A 20,383-nucleotide genomic window follows, 5' to 3' on the forward strand; every position below is an offset into this window, starting at 1 on the left:
CCTCCTTCAGCTCTAGGTAAGTCTCAAGAACAAGATCAGATGGATGTCACGTAAAAAGCAGGAGGTAAAAAGAATTTGTTTGTTATGTGACAGCACAAACACTGTATTAGAACTCCTTATTTGATGATGTTTCTCACTTTGAAATAGCTCTTGTTCAGGAAGAGTCAAAAAGGGCTTTTCTCATTTGCTTCACTTGGATGACCAGGAGCACAAGTACATTGGTAAGTGCATTAGGATTTGTTTCTTCACAATTTAGCTGAAATTACTGAACACACAAGCTGGAAGTGTTGTTACTTCAATGTATAAGAAGAGAAGACCATACTGTTCATCAGGTCACACAAGCAACTTCCCACCTTAACAGACAACCATTAACAGACACTGTGCACTGCATGCATCTTCCTGCAAAAGCTCATAAACCAACTGTCTGAAACACTACTAACAGCTTACTTTTACTTTAAGATCTTTATTGGTATGATTGAAATAATAAAAGACAAAATTTATTTGGTAAAAGCATTTTATTCTAGTAATATGTCAATGGCATGATAACTGTTTTTTCTTCCCAGAACAAATGTGATAACTTTGCTTATTAGATTGGTTTGCAGTAGTTTTGTGGGGCTGAAATTTGAATACAGGTCTATGGGGTTGAGTTGCTGGTATTAACTCCTTTAGCAAAGATATAATGAGGGTTGAGCACTTTTCAAATTCAGTTTAGTGTAATGACTTTAGGCTCATTTTGTATCCGGTGGTGTAATTAATAAGACAGACTGAGTGTCTGTTACCATGTAACATATCAGATGGTGGATCAGGGAAGTCTGTTATCTTACAATTCCTCTGTGGTATCTTCTCATTCATAACATTTCCTTTAGGTAATAACAATATTATCAAAATGGAAAATGGTTTCATCTCCCCAGAGAAGCCTAATCTTTTAAAGATTTTGAATTAATTAATATTGTATCCTGTTTGAAAGGAAGTTGGTTTGATTTCAGCTGTTGAGGTTATGGAACACAATTGTGCAAAATATTCTGCTGCAGTAGTCTGTGTGTCTGGTTTATGACTGTACAGTGAGAAGGGTACAGAGCTCAGATCCCCAGTGAACAGTCAAGAAGAGGAAAATGTCCTATTTTATTTTGATTAGGAATATTTTCTCTGAATTACTTTACAGAGCAGTAATTTACTTAATGAAGAAGACTACTACTAAAATGGACACATGCCCAGGGGGCTTAAGCTAATTGGATTTTCAGTGTAAGAATGGTCACACTAGGTCAAACCCAAGGCTCTTGTAATCAATGCTCTGTCTCTAGCAGAGATGTATTTAGAGAGAAATATAAAAGGACAGGACAGGTCTTCATCTTACTGTCTCAGAGTATTCCAGTACTGGAATAGCCTCCAGTTACTTGTGACTCTGTGACCTCTCTGCTTGTCCCTTAGTGTCAACACAAAGTGCTGTAGTTGGGTCAGCTGAAAACACTGAACTGTGTCATATAATGCTGCTATTTTAAATAAGCTCTACATGTATTAGTCAGTATCTTTTAGGCTTTGTCTTTGTTTTGGCATGCTCACTGGCTTCTGTCCCCTTTGGTGAAGCCACTGTGGTGATGTGGAGCAGTGGGCAGATGGGTCTGCTGTCACCACTGACAATTCTTGGGTCATTTTGGGCTCAATCTACATGGTGTATGATCATTTGTGTCCAGAGTTCATGACCAAGAAGTGGAATTTACTAGTCAAACTAATTAATGCTGAGAGATCATGTTTGGCTGTTTTGTTTGCTCAGCTGCATATTAATTAAATTTAAAGCATATATTTTGAAGAGAGCAAAGAGAGATTCCCACCCTACCAGGGACTAAAACTTTTACCTGTGTTTGCTCAAGGAAATAATTTATTTTATTCTTTTCTACTTTGGATACAAACTCTTGGCAAAGATTTTTAGATGAGAAAGATAGTAAGAGCTTTTCCATGTTCAGGTTGGTTTTTTCTCAGTGCTGTTCATGTGCTGTGCAGAGAGCATGCCAACGTTTAACCAGCTCCTTGGGCTTGCTGATCATCTCATTCCAGTGTTCCAGTTCCTTGCCACGGGTGTACATGAAAGGCCCAACCACCACTCGGCCCAGCAGAAACGTTTCTGGGGAAAAAAAGCAGTTGGTGATGAACACCTGTGATGCTCCTCTGAAATCCTCTCCTCAATCAAAATATCAACTTGTGTTTTTCCAAGTAATGCTCGTTCTGAAAGGTATTTTTAAACCAAAATATTCCTCAAGGAGATAACTCGACTTCAGGCTCTGTGCCTTCTGCCTGCTGAGGTTCAGCATTAAAAGGTACAGGAGTAAGTGGGTGTTTAGTCAATGCAGGCCTGTCCTTTTGCCTGCAGTTAAACTGAAACATCTTCAAGGCACAAATATCTGTATCTGCCCCTTTACCTCATATTTACTGTGCCCTAATTTTGGGCATTAGCAACCTCAGTATGATTCATATGATGCTTTGCAAAAAATAAATGCAGTTACTGGGAGCTGCAATATGTGTGTTGCCAATGCCAAGGAGCAGATTGTTTATTCATGCCTGGACTTTTCAGCTATGAATGGGGAAAATTATTGAGATCATATTTGCACTGCAGGGAAGATGTTTTTCTTGTGAGCAGTGGAAATACTGAATTCTGATTTGCTTCTATAAGCAGAACTCCTCAATGGATTCTCTAACAGTTAGTAAGAGGTGGCCTCAAGCATCAGGGTTTCTGCCAGGGAATGGGGATGTTTGCTAATCTCTCTTTCTTCTTTCTCACTGCTAAGAGAATTAAAATTCCTATTCCTCTTTCAAATTTGCTTAGAAAGAGTGAATGGCCACAAAATTTTGGAGGTTGTGTGTTATACACACAAGTGTTCACATAAGCTTGTTTTAATGGGATACTGGGATGAAGCAAAGGCACAGCACCTTGTGCTGGCATTGACTGGTCTACAGGGATTTTATTCATGTCTTCCATGATATTTACCCTCTGAAAGAGAGACATAATCTTAACTACAAATAAGTTGTTCTGTGTTTAAAGAGACTGCCTTTGAAATACCCCAAAACTCTTATATGTTTTGTGATTATTGCTGAAAAGGAATTACTTCATGTCAGGTTTAAACATGTCTCAAATATGTAAGAGATTTGATACCTTGACTGTAACAAATTATATGATTGGGATAATTTATATAACTTACTTTCTCCTTTGATACTCTGGAGCACAGATAGACTCAGACTTGCTGTATCCAGCTCTGTCTGTTCTGCCTTGAAACTGAAGGTTTCATTGTACACAGGATTGGGAGTTCCCAGAAGAGTTGCTGTCTTTTTACTTTTGATGAATTTATTGTGGTTCATTAGTGACACTTTGACATACACACCTTGGAGAAAAAGAAATTCAAGACTAAAAAAACATCTTCAAGAAGCAGTTTGGGAGATGGCTTAAGGAATTTCTTCCTTTTGGGAGTCAATATCAAGTATAACATCAGATTGTGAAAAATTCATGGCACACACATGACAGCCTGACATAAAACAGGGTACTTGAACTGAGGGTGCAGTTTTGCCAATTTAGGTGCTGTTAAAATAACCAGCCATATTCTTACCCTGCATCCTTGATCTTATGTTTCTGTGCCTTCCCTTCATCTAATGGAGACTTTTTTGGAGACTTGATTTGTTCAGTCAAAAAAACCTTATAGTTGATATGATATATAGAGAACTAAACCTCTTTTCTTTTTAAGTGGTAGGTGTATTTTGAATTTATATTGTTTTGCTTCAAAGCCCAGCAGGAAATCACTACAGACTGAAATACAGGTTTGGTTCTTCATCTGTTTTTGCTTTGAGTGTTGGATTTTAAACAGCATTTTGAGGTAATCTCTGAGACAAGGAACACATGAGTGTGATGTACCTGAAAAAACCCTCTGCACTAAGGGAGAAAATTGTGACTCCATGCCATGGTCCTTTGAACAATAGCCAGGCTGTCCCAAACTGGGATTTTTTTTCCCAACTCAGTTCCTCCCAGGACAGCTGTTCAGCATAAGCACTTGTCCTGCAGCTGTTACCTCTGGGAATTTGATTTGAGGCAATTGTTAATGTTAATATCCCCTGAAATGCTGGAGAGCAGCAAAAAGATGCTGCTCACTGTACTAAAACAGGAGAAAAAAGTTACCACCAATTGCCACAGGACAAATCTTTTATTATGAAACAAACCCCAAACATAGCAGAACTAAGCTATCAAAATCTAACTGCCTCAGGGTAAAATATGGCTTTTTTCCACTCAAATCACCAGGATGTTGATTTGTTCCTGTCAGAGTCCCACAGCACTGGGTGGACAGCTGAGGAAGGAGCAAATTAAAACAGGAATTGTGGAGCTGATAGCAGGGAGGAAATCCCACTTACCAACAGCAGGGCTCTCCTCCTGGAGCTTTAATCCCCTCGCCCTCAGGACCACCACAGTGAGACGGCCCAGGTAGTCATTGTAGCTCAGGGAGAACTGGAGATCACCATGCTCTGAAGGAGGCTTTGGAAGCAGAACAACACCTGTCAGATCTGTCTGAAAAACTCTCATCGTGTGGTCAAATGGGGAGAAAAATCCTTTTTTATGCTAATGGTTTCTGCCACATGAAGGTGTGAGTGAATTGTAATGGCTTTATTTATGCTGCTATAACATTTGATGAAACCAATGAATCAGCCTTCCTAACCCTTGGAATTACTCTTCTCCAGGGGATATCTGTTTCCTTGCCTCTTCTGCTCTTTCCTGTTCTTACTAATTGAAAAGAGAAGCAAATAACAGAAGTTCTTATGTAACTACCTCCTAATTCATGTAGCTTTTTCTAAGCACCTGGATAATCCCTTTACAACAGCTATGGATCTGCAGGTTGGTAAGGTGGGAATTTTGATTCCAAATGTTTATGAAGTACTTTTGCATTTGAGGTGCTTGGTAGAACATAGTTCTACTTCAGCTCTATCCTTCCAATACTTGTAAGATGACAGAAGTTCCACAGTGCCAAGCAGCCTGGTGTCACATACCTCCAAGTTTTCTTTCTCCAGATCTCTCCATATGACTAGTTTGTTGTCTTCAGTTAATGCTTCATTTTTTAGTGGGAAGATAACTTGGCCCAGGAGATGATGCTTCTTCTGTTTATCAACATGATAAACCAAAAACTTTAGTGTCCTTTGGAGCAGCATTTTACTGGAAACCTGCACAGGAAAAGGAAGAATATTAATAATTATAAAACATCTGACACTTTTCTACTCTAACATGACTTCAAAGGAAATATTTTTCAAAGCGTGTTAAGTGTAGGAGGAGATTTCCTTGAATTATTTGAAGTCTACTTTTAAAATTTGCCTGAAGTTTTAGCTATGCAGAAGTCACAACCCAAGCTAAAATATGAGTTCATTTCAAAGCTGTGAATTTAGTTGGTGTTTTTTTAGCTCATCTGGATCTAGTGCTGTGTGATTCATTCTCATTCACACAAATATTTAGAATCTGTAAACATTTTTTTCAGTTGTCTGAAACACAAACTTTTTTTGGTTTTAAAGCTTTTGTCTTGTGCTGAAAGCCTCTTAGCATGGGAAGCCAAGCTGTAGAGCACTGTACAAACAGCAGCCCAGACACACCTCCCAGGTTCTGCTGTCTAGCCTGCTTCCAGAACAAAGAAACTAAAAGCTCTGAAAGCATTACATCAGTATTGGCTCCTTCTGGACCTCTAGAACTGCTGGGCTCAACTGTTCAGCTGTAGTTCAAAATGGAGTTTTTGTTATTCCCAGGGCAAGTTCTGGGATCCTTAACTTTGGTACAGACCAGAAGGAAGATCAGTTTTGGAGCCACACACTTCCATAGCCCAGGATCTCCAGAAGCCCCAGTAAAAAATCCTGTCTCTGGTGGAAACAACTTCTATCTTGGTAGAACATACAAACATGTACTGTAGTTTGACAAGTTAATATTTGCAATCAAAAATCTGCCTCATCAAAAGAAAAAGTACCTGGAAAACAAAGTTTTCATCAAACTGTGGGTTCAGAGTTTTACGTTTTGTTTTGGACTGCAGGTAGCTCCTTTCATCAGGCAGCAGGTAGATTTTCACAAATGGACTACAGGAATCAGCAGGAGGCTGCAGCTTTCTGACTTTGATCAAGGAGACCAGGAGCCTTTCTGACTCTTGCTCGTATTCTATGGAGAACCAGAGGCGGCCAATGTTGCCATCAGGAAAATCTGTTTCGCTTTTGTCTTCAGGAAACTTGTACAGAGCTGGGTTGATGGTCCCTACAACATAAGCTCCAGCTTCAAGAAAAGACAAAACAAACACCCTCAGATTAGCCTCAAGAACCATTGCAGGTGTTTTTACAGCCACTGCTGTATTTGGGTAAATCAGATTACCCTGTTTATTAACAATCAATTTTTTGTAAGAATTTTGTATTTTGTTTCCTTCCTCAAATTTGGGGGAGTACTTGTAGGCTGCATCACTTTTCTTTCTCTTATTACTGTGATTGTACCTTGTTCATTCTAGCTATTTGTTGCAGTCTGCAACTGTTGACTGCTGTTTCTGGGAAGAGCAGACACTTCCTGGCCTTTACAAAATATGGGAGGAGAGATTGCTTTGTCTGCCAAATGTGTAAGGTATCACAGCACTGGGACCAAAATGACTACATTCTTGCCCAATTCTTATATATAGAATATATAAATAGAGCATTTAGGGCTTGTGCTGTGTAATGCTATCTCTGGTATGCCCCTAAGATGATGAAGCCACCCTACCCTTTAAAATAGTCCCATTTTTGCAATGCCATACCCAGAGAATGAAATGATGACCGTGGCCCAGGCTGAGGGGTCATGCAGGGGTCCCTGTCCTCCTGAACCTGTTCTTCATTTGTCAGGTGAATCCAGTCTCGCCCGTGCAGGGTTGGTGGAATGATGAATGGAACACTTCTGGATCTGCTCAAGACAACAGCACCTATTGACTCTTCTGGTTTAAATGTGGAAACCAAACTTGGTAAGAGTAGTCAGTTTACTGTTCTTATGTCACAGTGTGAAAATTCTACAGACATGCAAAGGTAAAAGTAAAATCAAAAGCAAATAAAATCAATTGCTTAATGCATAAAAATCCAGTGAGGCACATAAAGTCTTAATTCATCTGAGAGATTCTTCTCTTTCCCCCTTTCCTTCCCTTAGGAATTTATCTTTCAAAGGAAAGGAAGAATTAACTGCAGCTGCTTGTTTTAGAGCCTGAGCCCCCTGCAATGATTAATTCTTTAAGAGAGTCTTCTTCCTGAACTGAAGTCCTATTGATTTTGTTATTTGACTAGAAATGACTCTGGAACATAGGCTGAGTTTGTCTAAATAACAGGTAAAGCTATTGATGCACCAATTACACTTGAATATATTCTCTCTTTTACATAAATCAGAAATAATCATCACATTCATAGTTAGATTATCCTTTTCCTAAAGGAACAAAACAGAACATGACTGATGTTTTCATATAATTTAGGGATCTCCTTTATTTCTGCACATGCATATATTTGGATATCCTGCTCAGTTGAGATTTGACAAGCTGAAATAAATTACACAGCATATGCTTTAAAAACAAAATGAAAATATGTACCTCGTGCTTTTTTGTTGAATTTCAGAATTTGGCTGATCCTGGAAAATGGCATTTGCATTTGTTTTGACAGGATTGATGAGCTTTTCATAAGAACAGAGGTGGCAAAATTTTTTCCAGAGCAGATAGGCAGTTATTCCAAGGAGAACAAATAGAAGGATCCCTCCTATTAGACCTCCAGCCACAGCAACTGCTTGTTCTGTTCAAATATAAAAGCACATAAAACATCATAGGAAGAGCAAAGTTAAATATATTTTGGGTGTAGACAGGAACATTAAAGCTAACAAAAACCATTCCAAACTTATTTTTAAATGAAGCATTTGGCTCACATGCACATTTTTGTTTGGTTATAGCATGGTGCAGCACCTGAAAACATATGACACTGGCAGTTACTGCAGTATAAGAGACTGCAGACATGAAAAAACCCCAGATGCCAAAGAATTGTTCAGGCTCTTGTTTTGCATTAGCATTTACCTTAACATGGCAGAAGTGCTAGAGCTTGCATAATGGAAGAAAAAGAGAACCCAGGAGCACCTAATATGAAAGGTACCATTATTTTGGTTTGGTTTGTTCTTCCAACTATTCATTTGTGTTGGATTGAATCTAGACCCTGGCACAAGGAACAAAGTAAAGCTATGGGTTGTTTTCTTTCTAAGGATGCATGTGTTTCCTGATCTGTGAAGTCAAAGTTAAATATCCATTAAACACAGTTTCCTGAATCGTGACTACTTAATGTACAACAAAATCTTGTATAATCACTGAGAATAAACCAAAACCCAAATAAAACTTAATAAATATATTTAATATGAATATGAGAAATTCTGTTGTGAGAATTTTTCGTTAGACCAAGGGTAGACAATTGATAATGAGCTCAGTTCAGTTCATTGCTTTCACATGTGTACTGAGAATGCTTGAGTGATAGGCTGCAAAAATGATTTTGCTCTGTACCTAAACTCCAGAATTACTTTCCACTCTGCAGCCATGGGCGGCTGACAGTTCTCAAGGTCTCCCCTGAAACTGAAGCAGTAAAGTGACCTGGCATTTTCTCACAACTGGTATTGATTTTTTCCACTTCTCTGCTTTAGGTAGAGGTAACTGTGATTATGCTTTATTCTTTTTTGGTTTTACCTGTCTGTGCTTGGTGGGTACCTTGCAGTTACCCATCTCTATACAATGGTACAAGTAAAATAAAGACAGTACAAGCACAAAATAATCAGTCAACACTAGTGATAGGTTTGAATAATTCAAAACTAATTTAATTTAGTTTATTCATTAAAGCTATAAAGAGTGTTGGAGGTGAGTTGCAAACACATCTATTGCTGATCTTTTTCAGTGTTGCCCCGTTGCAATAAGTGACATGAAGTGTCCTTCAGCTACAGAACACTTAAGTAATTACCTTGTGCTGTAAAATTAACCTGGCCATAGCACCTCAAAGGCCTTCATCTGGTCCTGACTTATTTTCCTGCATTTGGTAGAGCCAGGTTGGTTTTGCAGCTCCCCTCGGGGTGTGTTTCCTTAGCCCTCTGCAGGAATGGGCTGTCACACACTCACTCCTGTCTCCCAGCACCACCACGGAGCAGCCTCCCTGCTCCCAGCTGTGCCACAGCAACAGCACTTTGCTGTCCTTGCAGCTGGCAGGTGAACTGAGCGTTCAGCCAGACTGTTAGTACTGTCCTTATTCTGAGGAACAGGAAACAAGCACCTGCTTGGTGTGGGTTAATATTAATACAGACTCAAGTCTGATTGTGCCATATGGGTAAATTGGTTTGCCTTGATGAGAATGCACAGTATGAGGAAATGCATATGAGCATGGGAATTCGGTGTGTTTGTTCCTTTCAGTTTTGCAGGGCATGCTTGAATACATCTCCACTCACATTTTATTGCATCTCAGAAGGCCAGATGCAAAAAAAAAAAAAAAAAAAAAAAAAAAAAAAAAAAAAAAAAAGCTTTAGTTTAATGCCCATGAACATAATAGAAATTAATGATCTCCTTCATGTTGCTGCACTATAAACAACACAAATATCTATATGGCTGGTAGTTTTACTGTCTGACACAAGCATCTGAAAGGTAAACATTTCAAGCAAGCTGTACAGGTCTTTGTTTAATTTGTCCTCTTCATTCACAAGTCTTTGATGCTCTCAGCAGCTGTCCTGTGTTCCTCTATAGCCATTTACCATTACCTCTGTCACCATTTACCATTAAAGACAGTGAGATGAGGTGTGCATTGATTTTGGAGTAAGAGAATGAGTCTCAGTCTCTTAGTTAATGAGTTTGTATATATTGAATTTGTTCACTGCAGAATCGTGTTAAGTGTTTATGACACACCTATAGCCATTGACTCAAACTCCAGAGGTTTTTAAACTTTATACAGCTGTAGATGTAAGGTAAAGTTTTACTCATTTCAGTAGTTACCTGTAATTTAATGAGAGTAAGGGGAATTTGTCTCACAATAAGACCATCTTATCTAATTAGATCAGCAACGGAACCAAATGGCTTAGGGCACAATGTAGCAATAGTCACAAAATCCACCACTGAGACAGGCTGCACCTATTGTGTGCAGGGAGAGAATATGTATCTTTTAAAATAACTAACTACCTGTCATCATGAGAAATTGATGTACTGTATCCTGCTGTGGTACAGGATCATGGCAGCAGGAGATGGAAGAGACCTGTTGGACCACTTCATGGTGGACTGGGGGACTGTATCCTGCTAACAGGTACCAGGTTTATCCTAGCACAGAGGAGGTGTTGGCAGGCATCCTCTGTCTCCTCTGGCACTGCATCCCTTTTTGCTCATTGTCTGATTATATGCTTTTAATAAGCTTTACTTAAACTTTGTAGTAAATAACTTTTGGAGTTACGAGCAGCCTGTTCTTCACTAAGAGTTCTAATCCCCATATAAAGACACAGTCTAAGCACACGTACAGCACAAAATAAATAATTGGGGGAGGTGGAGGCAAGACTCTGCATTTGCTGTGCCTGTCTCTAGGGCCGAGTTCTCCTGTGTCAGGAGCTCCGGGCGCTGCCTGCAGTTCCCTGGCTCCGGAGGGCGGCCGGGCAGGTGCGATGGGAGAGCTTTGAGCTGATGCTTCAGTGAGCGGGGCTGGAACAGGGCAGGGACCCGGCTGGGGCTGCGGGAGGAGCTGGGCACCCCCTGCCTCCCTGTCTCTCTGTTTGCCTGGCTCCCTCCTTGCTTGGCTTCCCTGCCTGTCTACTTTCCCTCCCTGCCTGCTTTCCCTGCCTGCCTCCTCCTCTGCCTGCCTTGCCTGCCTCCCTGTCTCCCTGTTTGCCTGGCTCCCTGCCTGCCTGCTTTCCCTGCCTCCCTCCCTGCCTGCCTCCTCCTGTGCCTGCCTGCCTCCTTGCCTGCCTGCCTGCCTCCCTGCCTGCTTTCCCTGCCTCCCTCCCTGCCTGCCTCCTCCTGTGCCTGCCTGCCTCCCTGCCTGCTTTCCCTGCCTCCCTCCCTGCCTGCCTCCTCCTCTGCCTTGCCTCCCTGCCCTGGCTGCTCCCCTCCCTCGCTGTGTGCGCGCCCCCGGCACTCACCGGGCATTGGTGCGGCCGCTCCCGCGCTCCCGGGCCGCGCTCCCGGCCGGGCTGTCCCGGTGTCCGAGCGCGGCCGCCCCTCCCCGGCCCGCCCCCGCCCCCGGCACAGCCTGGGAACGGGAGTTCTGAGAGGAGCATCCCTGGCACCTGTCGGGAGAAAAGGGGATCGAGAGATTCCGCTCCGTCCCAGGCTCCCCGAGCCCGCCAGGGACAGACATTGCCGATGATCTGGGGAGGGAGGGCTGGGATGGGGCAGGAATTGCGCTGAGCGTTGTGCTGCAGAAATCTTCTGTCAGCCCCAAAAAGGCGCCCGTGCGACGCTGTGTGAGACAACTCTGAAAACTACAGTCAGGCTCAGAAAAATTCTTCGATGTTAGTAGCTTAATTCTGAATATCTATGTGGACAAGAAAGTAGCGTGCATTTCTTTTATATCTTTAACAAAATATGTAAGCACAAAGGAACACGGATCTCCTTAGACAGTTGCCATTACAGCCTTCCCTTTTTTTATTTATAAACTTAATGATCTTTAATCTCTGAGTGTGTAATAAATACAACCAACCAGTAATTGTTGACCAACAAAATTACTCATGCATAGTTCAGAAACAAAGTATTTGATGTCACTTCTTGTCTGCTAATTCTTCTTTCACAGCCAGTATGACAAGAACCTGTACCTTAAATTTAACAGCTGTTTGTGTTACATGTTCTCTTCACAACTGTTGCATGTATAGTACATAGTGTTGTTTAATCTAAAATCCAAAGAAATGCAAAGGAACAAAAACCAGTGGGTTCCTAATGAAAATATCTGCTGTTTCTGTGGAATCTTAGAATTCTTTTCAAGGCATTTAAAATGTTCTGCTGTAAATGCAGCATGGTTAAGCTTTTTCTCTAAATTTTTGAGTCCTCTGGAAGAAAGAAATAAAGAATTTAGGTAATTTTTTACCCCTAAAAGAAAAAGCTTCATTTATTTTAGTTTTATGCTTGTAAGATAGTTAATTATTAAATAAATATTGCACAGTCAGTGCTTTTGCTACTCTTATTTCTCCATTGAATTAGTGCAAACTCTGAAGTAGAGGGTTTTTGTTCAGCAGTTTTGCACTTTTCAGGATAATCTCTATAAACATATCTGAGGCAACCAAAATTTTTGAGTTGTGTGGCAGGACAACAATTATCTGCTCTTTCTTGCAGCATTTTTGCTTGAGCTCACTTTTGTAGCTGTGTGAGAAGTGCTGCAGTTGCTTTGAACAGCTGATTGCTTTGCAGAGCCCTGCTGAGCAGTGAAGTGACCCGTGCCAGATGCTCTGTCTCCCATACAAGCCACATTGCCATGGGAAGGTGGACATCTGGGACAATACCCAGTGACTGCTGCTGCTTCAGCTCCTGTGGATGGGACAGAGTGACCTGGAGGGGCAGATCTCACCCTCCCCAGGTTCCTGTGGAAGGAGTTAATGGCAAGAGCTTTAGTTTTGATTGTCTGCTCCACTGTGAAGTTCCTGTTTCCACTCTTTCTGTGCTGAGTTCTTGCGACAGCTGGAAATCAGAATAAATACATGAAATGAAATACATACAGACATGAAATACAACTATACCCTCATTTATCTCTGCTTGCTAGTTCCTTCTTAGCCTAAATCCCTGAAGCAGCTGAGAGTTTAATGTTTTGTGGACCTAGATATTGTACTATAAATATTTTATGTTTCTGGTGCATGTTTTGTAACATACACATTTTTTGGCGTCCCTATCCATGGACATCTTGCTGTCAAACATTGAGCTTTAAAAGACCACTTAAAAATTCTGTCACAAACCAATTTTCCAAAGTGTGTTACCTTAAAAACAGTGATGTCACATTGCTCATTTGATACCTATCTAATTAACAGCATATAATTTATCATATATATATATATATCATATGTAACTCCCACTAAATTGGGTGAAATTCAACATGTGTATTTTTTGACTTGGATGTCTTGGAAAAAAATCTGTGAATATTTGCTTGGCATATAAACTCTTTTATCCAGTTCTGATTTACAATTAATTTGATTGCATGTAATTACTTAAAGCTGTTTATAGGAACATCCCTTGATAAAGGAAAGAAAAACATTCAAAGAAGATACAGCTGTAGCATCACAAGCATCAATAGGTCCTTAGAAGGGTAAGTAACTACAGCATCATTTTACACTGAAGTCTAACTCCTGTTGTAATTTATTAATAATCTTAAAGTTTCAACTGATCTCATTTAATAAAAGGGGTTTCATTTTTTTTTAATCCCATTTTGCAGCCATAGAATGATCTTCAAGTCCATCCATTTCAAGTGAAATATGTTCAAGTTATTCTGCCTTCACACTCACTCCCTTGTGCTTGTGAATTCTGACTTTCATGTTGGTGGTACCTTCACCTGTAATGGCATCTAGAAAGAGGTAAACTTTTTTTCCCAATTAAATGTGAACTGATGTTATTGAGACCAGTGAATTATTCAGGGACAATAGATTAGGGTCTGTAGGGAGCATTGATGGGCACTCTGACTACAACAAATGGATTACATTGAAAAGGATAATTGCAAATGGCAGAAATAATGAGTAGTTAGAATTTCTATAGTGCTTTCATTTCCAGGCAATCATTTCCTGATTTCTATACCAGCATTAATTACTGGTAGTTAACCACCACAAACCTTTTTGAAATAATACTTATTGTTATCCTTATTTTATAGATTGTTTAATAACTGGAGTCCATCCAGATCCACACTTGTGTAACTGAGATAAGAATTTCTCCCACAATCTACTGTTGGCCTTGGTCTGACACCTAGTTCTTGGCTTTAGCAGGCTATGGATAATTGACAGTTTGAGGAAAGAAAGGTCTACTCTCTTACAAAATACCCTTCACATCTATTCTAGGAGTCATTTGTTTGTTTCCTTTCCAAAGAGAAGATGAGAATGGGAGAGGAAGTATATCCAGGAGGGAACAAGTTCTTCCACACTTATTTTCTCTCAGCTTGGCTGTTGATGGTGGTCACTGTCAGGCAGAAAAGCTCTCCCAGTAAAATTACAGGTGTCAAATGGGGATAGAGACAGGGCAACATGGAAAACAAGGAAAAAAAAATCTTCAAAAGATGCCATGTTTGGTGCTTCTAGATGGGCATGAGGACAAAGACAGCAAAAGAAGAAAGGAGACGGGAGAAATAGCATTAACCCAGCCATGGGGTTTGGATTCCTAGCCCTGTAAAACTGACCCTGCAGATAACCTTGGCATTCTTCAGGGAGAGGCAGACAGAATTCTGTCTCTGGACCTGCAGAAACCTTCCACTGTTCCATCAGTTCCTCATGACACAGAACTGCTCAGCAGAGCTTTGGCAACATAAAAACTGTTACAGCTTGCACAGAGCTGTGCAAGGCAGATTTTTTCCTGTGCTTTGCTAGGTATTTGAAATCCCTGGCAGAAACACTTTATTGCCTTCTTACAAATCTTTTTAGCACGGTCACGGAATACCTACTGATATGAAAGCATCTGTAGGTAAAGTCTGCATGCCAGCACTTCTACAGGATTCAGGATGTTTCTCTTTCTTTCCCTTTTGCTTTTAGTAAGCGTCAGCTGCTGGTATCGCCTAAAACCAAAATTTCCACAGGCTATAGCACCACCTCCTGTGCAAAGCTGGGCTTTGCTGTAAATAATAGAGCAAAGCTAAAAGATCTCTGAAAGGTGACCTTTTTTTTTAAATGTATGAAGCAAAATGGAAAAATGTGAACTTTTATTCCTCTCAAATGACTTTTCTGTGTTTTTTAATACGAAATTCAGGTTTGCTTTTACTAGAATGTGTTCTTATGGTTGCAAGGGCTTTTTGCTAATGTAAATGGCATTAAGAAAGTTAGTAGCTGGCTGTTGATGTTTGTTGCCCTGATTCTTTAGCCTTCTGATGATCTTGTTTACATTCCTTCTAGTGGAGTTTCTCAAAACAAAGTAGATTGTTTTCGTTCCTCTCTGTAATGAGCTTCTGAATTGACCACTGGGGTCAGAGAGTTGTTCTTCCTGTCCTCCAGTCCTTCATCAAATTCCAAATCCTATTTAAAGTCCAAATCATAATAAACTGCCCCTTCTTTCCTCACTTCAACCTGATGGTGAGTGTGGGGTTCCTTCATGTCATAAATTGCGACAGATGTTTTAAGAAAATAAGAGTTTAAATTGTTCCTTTTTAAATGGCTTTATTAATAAACCTCAAGTTCAGAGATAATATGCACTAGAGACTTTTGCAGAGAAAACTACTTGTGAAGCTCTGGCTTGCATGGTTTTAATGCTTTCTGGGGGCAATATCTGGCTTTTTGTTCCAGTTTTGTACACTTCCCAACCTTGATAAGAGTAATCTAAACCTCGTAACTTTGGCAGGGCCTTGCACGATTATGTGTGTACACATGGAAAATGAACTGCTCACACAGCTCTAGTGAACAGCAGGAGTTGCTCTAAGGCAAGACTGGTGTTTATTTTAGACAGTTTTTCCTAAGAGTGAGAGGTAATGAATTTAGGCCAGACATAATGTGAATTAGACAAATTGGGAGGGATTGAGGACTGAGCAGGAAGGTGAATCTGTAGAAACTAATCCATTTTAAGATTTGCAGGAAAGCACAAAATCCTATGTGTGGCATAGCAATTACACCATGTGTAACACAGCCCCAGCTGGTACAGCCTTATGGGATGCAAACTTTTAACTGAGAGCAAAAGGTGATGTTCCTTTTTGGAAGCATTTACATCTGGAATCAGATACTGAAAGCTGCAGATCTATTTCCTCTAACTTAAAGGTGTTTCTGCAAGCATCTGCACCTAAAACCACTCTCTATATAGCAGCAACAGATTTATAAGTGTCATCCCATCCATTTTTTGTGTTTAAAAATAAATAAAGGTTGGGAAAGACTGTAGGGAGATCTTGAGGGTCAAAGACGTAAGAAAAAAAAAAAAAAAGAAAAAATGCTGACTTTAGGAAAAAAATTTAAATGCTGAGTGTAGGAAAAAAAAGTAAACCTTTCCTGTAATTCAGTGGTTATTTCATATGGGTAAGTGATGCCTGTGTCTTTGCCAAGTGGCCAGGAGGTGGCCAGCAGGCACCACCATCTTGGGGCTGTCCCTGCTGCATTTCCTTGGCCAGGGGCCCCACAGGGCGGTGCTGGAACCTCATCAACCTCACTCAGCTTCTGGCTCTGCCAGAGTAAACAGTTCACTGTGACCAGGAATCCACTGGGCCACCATCCCACGTAAAAAGGAACTTCAGAGAAAGAGGCATTCTGCCCATTCTTACTCTGCTTTTGCAACAAATAATAAGGAATGCCTGATCCATTCAAAGAATTTATCCAGTGTCCAGTGCTGATAGCGTCCAGCATGCATCAAAAATAAATAATGGTCTCTCCTAAATACACCCAATACCATGGGGTTTGGCTCCAAATACTGTTGATTGCAGCTGATATCAATCAGGTTTTGCCTGTGTAGGAATCCTCGATACAAAGGGTTGGGAATTAAATCAGGTGTAGGGTACTCAACAAGTGTCACAAGCTCGAATAGTGTGAACTATTCAAGGGGTAGCAAAACCCCCAAAAAACTAACAAAAATAAAATATAAAAAACACCAAAAAACAAAACCAAAAAAACCCCCATAACCCAAAAAAGTTTTAAAGGGTTGATCTAACTTGAATCCTTTCAAAAAAACTAGATTGGAGCCCAGCCAGGAAGGAATAAAATAAGCTGATGTGGGCATGTTTTGTGTGGTAATCACTAGAGTTGTGACTGCTGCAGCAAGAATGCTGCACACTGTTCCTGTGGTTAGCTCTTCACTTAAAATAGATGTGGGACTGTTCTAGGGAATGCAAGAAATATGAGAAGGATGAAAGTAAATCTTTCAAGCTCAGAAGAATAAATGTCGCTGACACAGATATTGTTGCCTTGCTTTACTCAAAAAAGAAAAAAAAAAAAGAAGTCTAAATGCTAGAAAGCAATATATTTTTTCTCTGTAGGAGCTAAGCAAACAATTGCTGTGCCTTTCCCAGGCTGGGGCTCAAATGGTACATGCTGTGGTTGGAAATGCTAACCTGAAGGACACCTGCACACCCTGGGTAAGCTTATTATATAACTTCATTTGTGTGCATGGAGTACACTGGTTTTGAGATATTTAATTGATACCTTTGCTCCCAGTGCCAACAGAATTTTTTCCTCAAAGAGAATGAACAAGATCTCTGACAACCTGTTTATTGGACAACCAGGGGTTGAAGGATGGGAGAGAGTTAAAGGAGAATTTCTTTAGATTCCTGAGACCCATGAGTCAGTATGTCCATGAGCAAAGGTTACATAAACTAATAGATTAGAACAAGATTTAGTTGCATAAACACTGTTACTGCATTTCAATCTGTCACAGAGTCAAGCCTGCAGATTATTGCAGGCAGAGCTAGCCTGGGGCTTACAGTCCATCTTGCTGGACTGCCTCTGGCACTGGATACATTTGAAATAGCATTGTTCCCTTGCTGGGAGCTCCTCTGAAATCTAGGGCTTAGTGCTGCAAGCCATGTTTAATATACAGTGCTGTTCCTCTCAGCTCCTTGTCTAATCTGGGATGTCACTCTGGTATACTGGTTGCAGAATAATTCTGTTTCATTTAACCAAGGATCATCATGCCACTTATGTGACTGGTCCACTATAGGCAGCCACAGGGACTAGATCCAGATCCTCTTCAAATTTCCCCCCAACTTTGATGAAGCTTCTGTCCCTCTTCCATCATACTCTCTCCCCAGAAAATCCTGGATGAAGTCAGGGAGACCAGTACAAGCAGCATCCATAAATGGGGATGGATACATTACCCAGGCCTGTTGTCTGGGGAAAGGGAGTCTGGATTAGGAATTTTGAGTGGACTGGAGCTGATCCACAGGCCATGAGACATTATGATGACTGTGGTCTGTGTTGTTTGGGAATATTGCAGGTCACAGGGGAAAACAAAGCCTTTCTTGGAGCTGCAGAGCTGAGTTTTTTCAAAGTGCATGAGGGCAAATTATGCAGTACTTTCCTCTTGTGTAGTGTTTTCCTTTGTGCTTCTGGCTTATCCCATTTCATCATTTTACACGTGGGAATTGAGGCATCAAAGTTCAAGTCTTTATTTAGATGCTTAACTCCCATTAAGTAAAGCAAACTATCTCTACAGCAGGCTTTGTTCATAGCCCTCAGCCCTGGGCACCAGTTAACATCCAGAACAGACTCTGATACTTTGTTGGTCAAAGACCGAGTCATTTTTCTCTTTTTTTTGAATGACACCATTTGCAAAAGTAAACCAAGGATGTTTAGTACCTACATGAAAGTTTTGAAAAAACAGATGCAAACTTGGAAGAGTGTCCTGGTGGGCAAGTCGCATAAGGACAGAATTACTGGTGACTTCTCGAAGTGTGGTGTTCTGTAGTGGGTTGTTTTATTTTTCTGGAAGCTGGCCCTGGAAGCCCTGCCTGCTTATGTGGTCCTGGCATGCCTCCTTTTCAGTTGAGAGCACAGAACAGATGGAAGACCAGCAATCAAATGCAGGACAAAGCTAAATATGTGATTACATTATCAAAAGGCCAAAGCCCTTTATTGCATGGAAGGCAGCTTAAAGCTACCCCAAAACTGGCTTGAAGGGTTGGAGTTTTTCTGGTGCAATTATTTATTGCTTTTTGCTAATGGATATTAGGGAAGTGCAGGGAAGACATTCTGGTGGTTGTGCATGGGAGGAAATTGCATCTGGGAGAAGCAGAGCAGAGTGTCCATGTGATAGTCCCTTGATTTAAGAGGAGATGTAAGGTTTTGTGCAGCATCATCTTTGGCTTATTGCAAAACATGCTTAGAAAAGGGAGATTTTTTTCATTCTCCATAAGCCACTGTTCTATTTGTTTGATAACCAAACTAAAAATAGTGCTTTCTAGAGATTTGCTAATACATGGGATTGTTTATATCAGTGGGCTGCCTTGCTAACTGCCAAGGTAAAATAAAGGCAAAAGAACTGGTCTGCTTTGTGGAGAAAGCTGCTCTTATATCCAAGGTGAAAAAGAAAGGAGATGACAGAGCTCAAAACCACCAGTTTTCACAGGTCTAAAAATTCTGACAGCTTTCAGAAAGATTAATTCTGCAAAGAAGAGAACTGCATCTATATTGCTCCTTGAAAAAAGTCATGTCAGTAGTGTTATGGCATTATTCCCAATGAAGACAAATGTAGGTGACCTGGTAGATTCCATGGAGACTTTATGAGATAAACCCACACAAATCATCTTCCTTTCCACGGAAAAATAAAATTGCAGAATAGAGGCTTATTCAGAGACCATGCCTGCTAAATTGGGATGTCTAACCAGCAGTTGTCTTCTCCCAGGCACAAGAAGCAGAACTTGTCACGATGCTTGTTGAGAAACACTCTATGTGGTGTTTATGTTTATACCCAAAAGTCTACACAGAGTGTTGACAGACACGTTAGACATGTGGCACAGAGCCTAATGGAATGATATTTGTGGTAATTAATTGGGATGTATTGGAAAGGTTGAAGTTAATGTGATATCACTTACCTGACTGAATTGCTTTCTTCATAGAACTCTGTTAGAAATAAGCCTGTTGTTCATGTCAAGTGGAAGGTGATGGTCAGTTCCATGTTTTTAAGCAGTCTCAGGTGCATTTCAGTTGCCTCGAGTGTGTGTGTGAACACTTGCTGTGCTAACTCCTACACCTGACTGGCTGGAATCATTCTGGGTGTCTCAGTATAAGCAAAAACTGAAAACTGGCACTGCATACACAATGCCAATTTCAATAAGGAACAAGTAGCATCAGGAGTGGAGAGCTTCTGACAGGTTATAGGCATAGAAAAAGTTAAATTTGCCCATGGTGCATTAGTTATTATCTTGAAGGCTCTCTCAGACTGTGCCAAGGGGCTGTTATTCTTCAGAAACACTTGAAAACACTTTACAATGGAGATATCCAAAACCTGATCCAAATCGGCTGTGGCAGATGACATTCAGGCAAATGAGCAGTGTTACCCACAGGACAGCATATTGTTCCTGGAGGGCTGCCTTATTGTGGAGGACTAGAACATATCCCAGAAATGCATTAAGATAAAACCTGCCTGGTGGAAGGTGCAGTTTCACTGCCTTAAGTGGCTTTGAATCAACAGACAACAAATACCAGCCTTCCAGGGTTTGCATGCAGAGCCCTCCAGACAGAGATGTAAACGAATTTCAAGCAGTGTTTGTGGGCACTCAAGCCTGCCCCCCAAGGAGCAGCAGAGCTCAGCAGACTCAGGAC

At 40.7% G+C, this 20,383-nt stretch overlaps 1 protein-coding gene across 6 annotated transcripts in view; it reads right to left on the reverse strand.

Annotated features, from left to right (window-relative positions):
• Nucleotides 1–274: 274 nt before the first annotated feature.
• LOC310912265 (synaptotagmin-15-like) overlaps nucleotides 275–20,383 on the reverse strand; it is a 35,922-nt gene continuing 15,813 nt past the window's right edge. Inside the window, exons 1-8 of one of the 6 annotated variants that reach the window (XM_083866715.1) lie at nucleotides 11,120–11,175; nucleotides 7,584–7,779; nucleotides 6,774–6,916; nucleotides 5,973–6,268; nucleotides 5,017–5,187; nucleotides 4,387–4,507; nucleotides 3,192–3,371; nucleotides 275–2,119 (exon numbers count right to left, since the gene is read on the reverse strand). In XM_083866715.1, the coding sequence (XP_083722841.1) occupies nucleotides 1,974–2,119; nucleotides 3,192–3,371; nucleotides 4,387–4,507; nucleotides 5,017–5,187; nucleotides 5,973–6,268; nucleotides 6,774–6,916; nucleotides 7,584–7,779; nucleotides 11,120–11,126 (1,260 nt within the window). In that variant the 5' untranslated portion in view covers nucleotides 11,127–11,175 and the 3' untranslated portion in view covers nucleotides 275–1,973. Of the gene's footprint in view, nucleotides 2,120–3,191; nucleotides 3,372–4,386; nucleotides 4,508–5,016; nucleotides 5,188–5,972; nucleotides 6,269–6,773; nucleotides 6,971–7,583; nucleotides 7,780–11,119; nucleotides 11,176–11,891; nucleotides 12,648–19,824; nucleotides 19,869–20,383 lie in introns of those variants that run through there. The other 5 variants (XM_083866714.1, XR_014590636.1, XR_014590637.1 and 2 more) reach the window with 5 other exon arrangements.

This window comes from Zosterops lateralis (assembly GCF_965231275.1).
Source record: "Zosterops lateralis genome assembly, chromosome: 8".
Classification (NCBI taxonomy): Eukaryota; Metazoa; Chordata; class Aves; order Passeriformes; family Zosteropidae; genus Zosterops; species Zosterops lateralis.